The 2643-nt window shown below is 63.6% G+C and overlaps 1 protein-coding gene across 1 annotated transcript; it reads right to left on the bottom strand.

Moving 5' to 3' along the window:
* Positions 1–1466: 1466 nt before the first annotated feature.
* Positions 1467–2306, bottom strand: OLIG1 (oligodendrocyte transcription factor 1). Its single transcript, XM_059922278.1, has one exon. It carries the CDS (start codon positions 2277–2279, stop codon positions 1467–1469), a length of 813 nt encoding a protein of 270 aa, XP_059778261.1. The 5' UTR covers positions 2280–2306.
* Positions 2307–2643: the final 337 nt, after the last annotated feature.

Raw genomic sequence — 2643 nt, 5'->3', positions numbered from 1 at the left:
ATTATTTTACAAATCAGGAAGTCAGGTTTAAAAATTTTGACCCGCGTCATTTAATTACTACCCTTCATCCTGAGGTTCTGGATCCACCAGGGCTCCTTACACTTTTATTAACAAACAAATCAGGCGGAAAATGTAAGGTTTTTACATGTTTATTTTGTTGATTCTTCACAGCGCAACGGAACAAAGTTAGAGAAAAAAATAAAATGCCAGTTAAATTCGGCTACTACCAACAACCAAAAACCTTAAACATAAAATCCAAAGCAAGCTTCTGAAAGATCATAAAATCATCTTGGGTGGAGTAATTTGTTAACGTCTGTAACAAATCAATGTACTGATAGTTCTTCAATCGCACAGCGGCCAGATGACCCGCCCCACGCGCTGGTCCAAGACCCCGCACGTGAAGGGACAGCGCGGAAAACGCCATCCCGCCGTCGCCACCGCAGCGGGGCCGCTCCGAGCAGCCTGCTGTGTGAGACTCCCGGTTCCCCTCCGCGTCTTTTAACGAGGCACAACGTTAATTAGAGATCGTGCTTTCTGACAGGACGGCAACTGGCGAAACGCATTGTTACCTACTTTTTAGGACACCGGGAACCCCTTCTGCGGGGGAAAGGTGGTTGTTTTTAAGCAAGCTCAAATGTTGGTTACGCTACCTTTGGGGAAGGGGGGGACAAAACGATGAATCTTGAGTTCTAAACTGCCCTTCTAAGAAGACCCCAGGATTTCAAAGCGAATAATCGCAACAAAACACACGGTTATGCGATTATCAAAAGCTGCATTGTAATCGTCGGGGTACGAAAGCGGACTTCCCAACCCAGCACACCCATCGACCCGGGAATTGTCATCGCCCCCTCCCGCGGCACCGCGACGCCAACCGTCCAACCGCAGAGGGTCTGTCCGTCTGCTACGCGCGAGACCTTCTGCACCGACTAAGTGGTCTCTCTCGGCTTTCTGGGGTCGGACAGCCTCCTCTAACAGGGGCTGGCTGCTGGGAACAAGGGCGCCTATGACCTCTGGCCGAGGAGAGGAAAACACCGCCACCTCTCCCCCCCGCCCTCCGAGAGCAGCCCCTTGGTCCCCTCGGGCCTGGCCTGCCGCCGCACCCTGGGCGAGCATGGCGCCCTGAAGTCCACATCACCCCCTGCGAAGCGCACGACTCCAGGAGCCGGGAGAGACAAGCGCTGGGTGACAGTGGCAGTGGGAGTGCGCACTTGCTGCGCAAAGCAGCTGGAATCCACCCAGAACCCCAAACAGCCCCGACGCTCTATCGAACATCCGCTCGGGTCACTTTAATTTCCCCGGGGTGGGGGCGGGGAGGGGGACGCCCAACAGTCCCTTTCTCCGGGCGAGAAAGTTCGAAATGCCCTCTTTGCTCGGCCCTGCTCTCGCGGGGCGCAGGGCGCGGGGACGCGCAGAAGCTGGGCGGCGGGAGGCCGGGCCGAGGCCGCGCCCCGGGCCCGGGCCAGCCCTCACTTGGAGAACTGCGCCTGCACCGCGGCCAGGCCCAGGCCTGCCGGGACGAGGTGCGGGAACTTGCAGACGGCGCAGGTGCAAAGGCCGGGGCTGCCCGCGCCGCCGCCCGGGCCGCCGCCGGGGAGCGCGAACTGGCCGCACGGCGGCTCATCGAGCGCCAGCGACAGGTACTTGGCCGGGCGCAGCGCGTCGGGCGGCCCCACGGCGCCGGGCGCCAGCAGCACTGAGCCCGGCGCTGCGGCGAGCAGAGGCAGGCCGGCCAGCAGCAGGCGCGGTGCAGCGGGCCCCGCGCCCTCGCCGAGCGCGCGGCGCAGCTCCTGCAGCGAACTGCCCAGCAGCAGGATGTAGTTGCGGGCGAGCAGCAGCGTGGCGATCTTGGAGAGCTTGCGGCCCGGTGCACCCTGGCAGTGCGCCGCCGAGTAGGGCAGGATGACCTCGCGCAGCGCGTCCATGGCCAGGTTCAGGTCCTGCATGCGCTTCCGCTCTCGGCTGTTGATCTTGCGCCGCAGCTGCTGTTGCTGCTCCTCCTTGGCGTCTGCCCGGGAGCCGCCGCCCGCGTGCGCGCCCGGCCCGGATCCCGTGCCCGGCGGCTCGGCGGGCGCCTCCGTCTTCTCGCGCGCCGCCTTGGGGAGAAGGGCGGCCGTCGTGGAGGAGGAGGAGGAAGTGGAGGAAGAGGAGGAGGAGGGCGGCTGCCGGTAGCCCACTAGCTCATACAGGGAGGCCCCGAGCTGCACGTCTCCCGGCCGCTGTGGCCGCAGCATGGTCGCAGGGGTCACGTTCACGCGCGCCTGGGAAACCGCATAATACATCTGGGGGACGGTGGGGAGGGCCGAAGCGCCCTTCAGGAACGCCCCGGGGTGGACCTTTCAGCAGGCCGCCCCTCCCCGCAGACCTGCGCGCGGGGAGCGGATGGCAGGGCAGGAGCCCGCGCCCAACCCCTTTAAACCCGGCTTGGGAACCTGAGGGGTCGCGGGCTGCTGGGCGCAGCCAATGGGGGCGCGAGGTCCGGCGCAGGCGCGTGCTCATTGGCCACCCGCTCCTCAGGCCGGCGCGGAGGTACCGCTGGCACCGCTTAAGGACATTATTGTGAGCGCCCGATGGAGAATCACAGGACAGGCCTCCGGGAGGGAGGGAAGGAGGGAGGGACGTGCCTTTTCGGGTGGAGTGCGGCTG

Source organism: Balaenoptera ricei, chromosome 4, assembly GCF_028023285.1.
Source record: "Balaenoptera ricei isolate mBalRic1 chromosome 4, mBalRic1.hap2, whole genome shotgun sequence".
Taxonomy (NCBI): Eukaryota; Metazoa; Chordata; class Mammalia; order Artiodactyla; family Balaenopteridae; genus Balaenoptera; species Balaenoptera ricei.
This window is presented reverse-complemented; position numbering and strand designations above follow the sequence as displayed.

Coding starts and splice junctions, on each gene's coding strand:
- OLIG1 (XM_059922278.1), bottom strand. CDS start 2,279: ATGTATTATGCGGTTTCCCAGGCGCGCGTGAACGTGACCCCTGCGACC.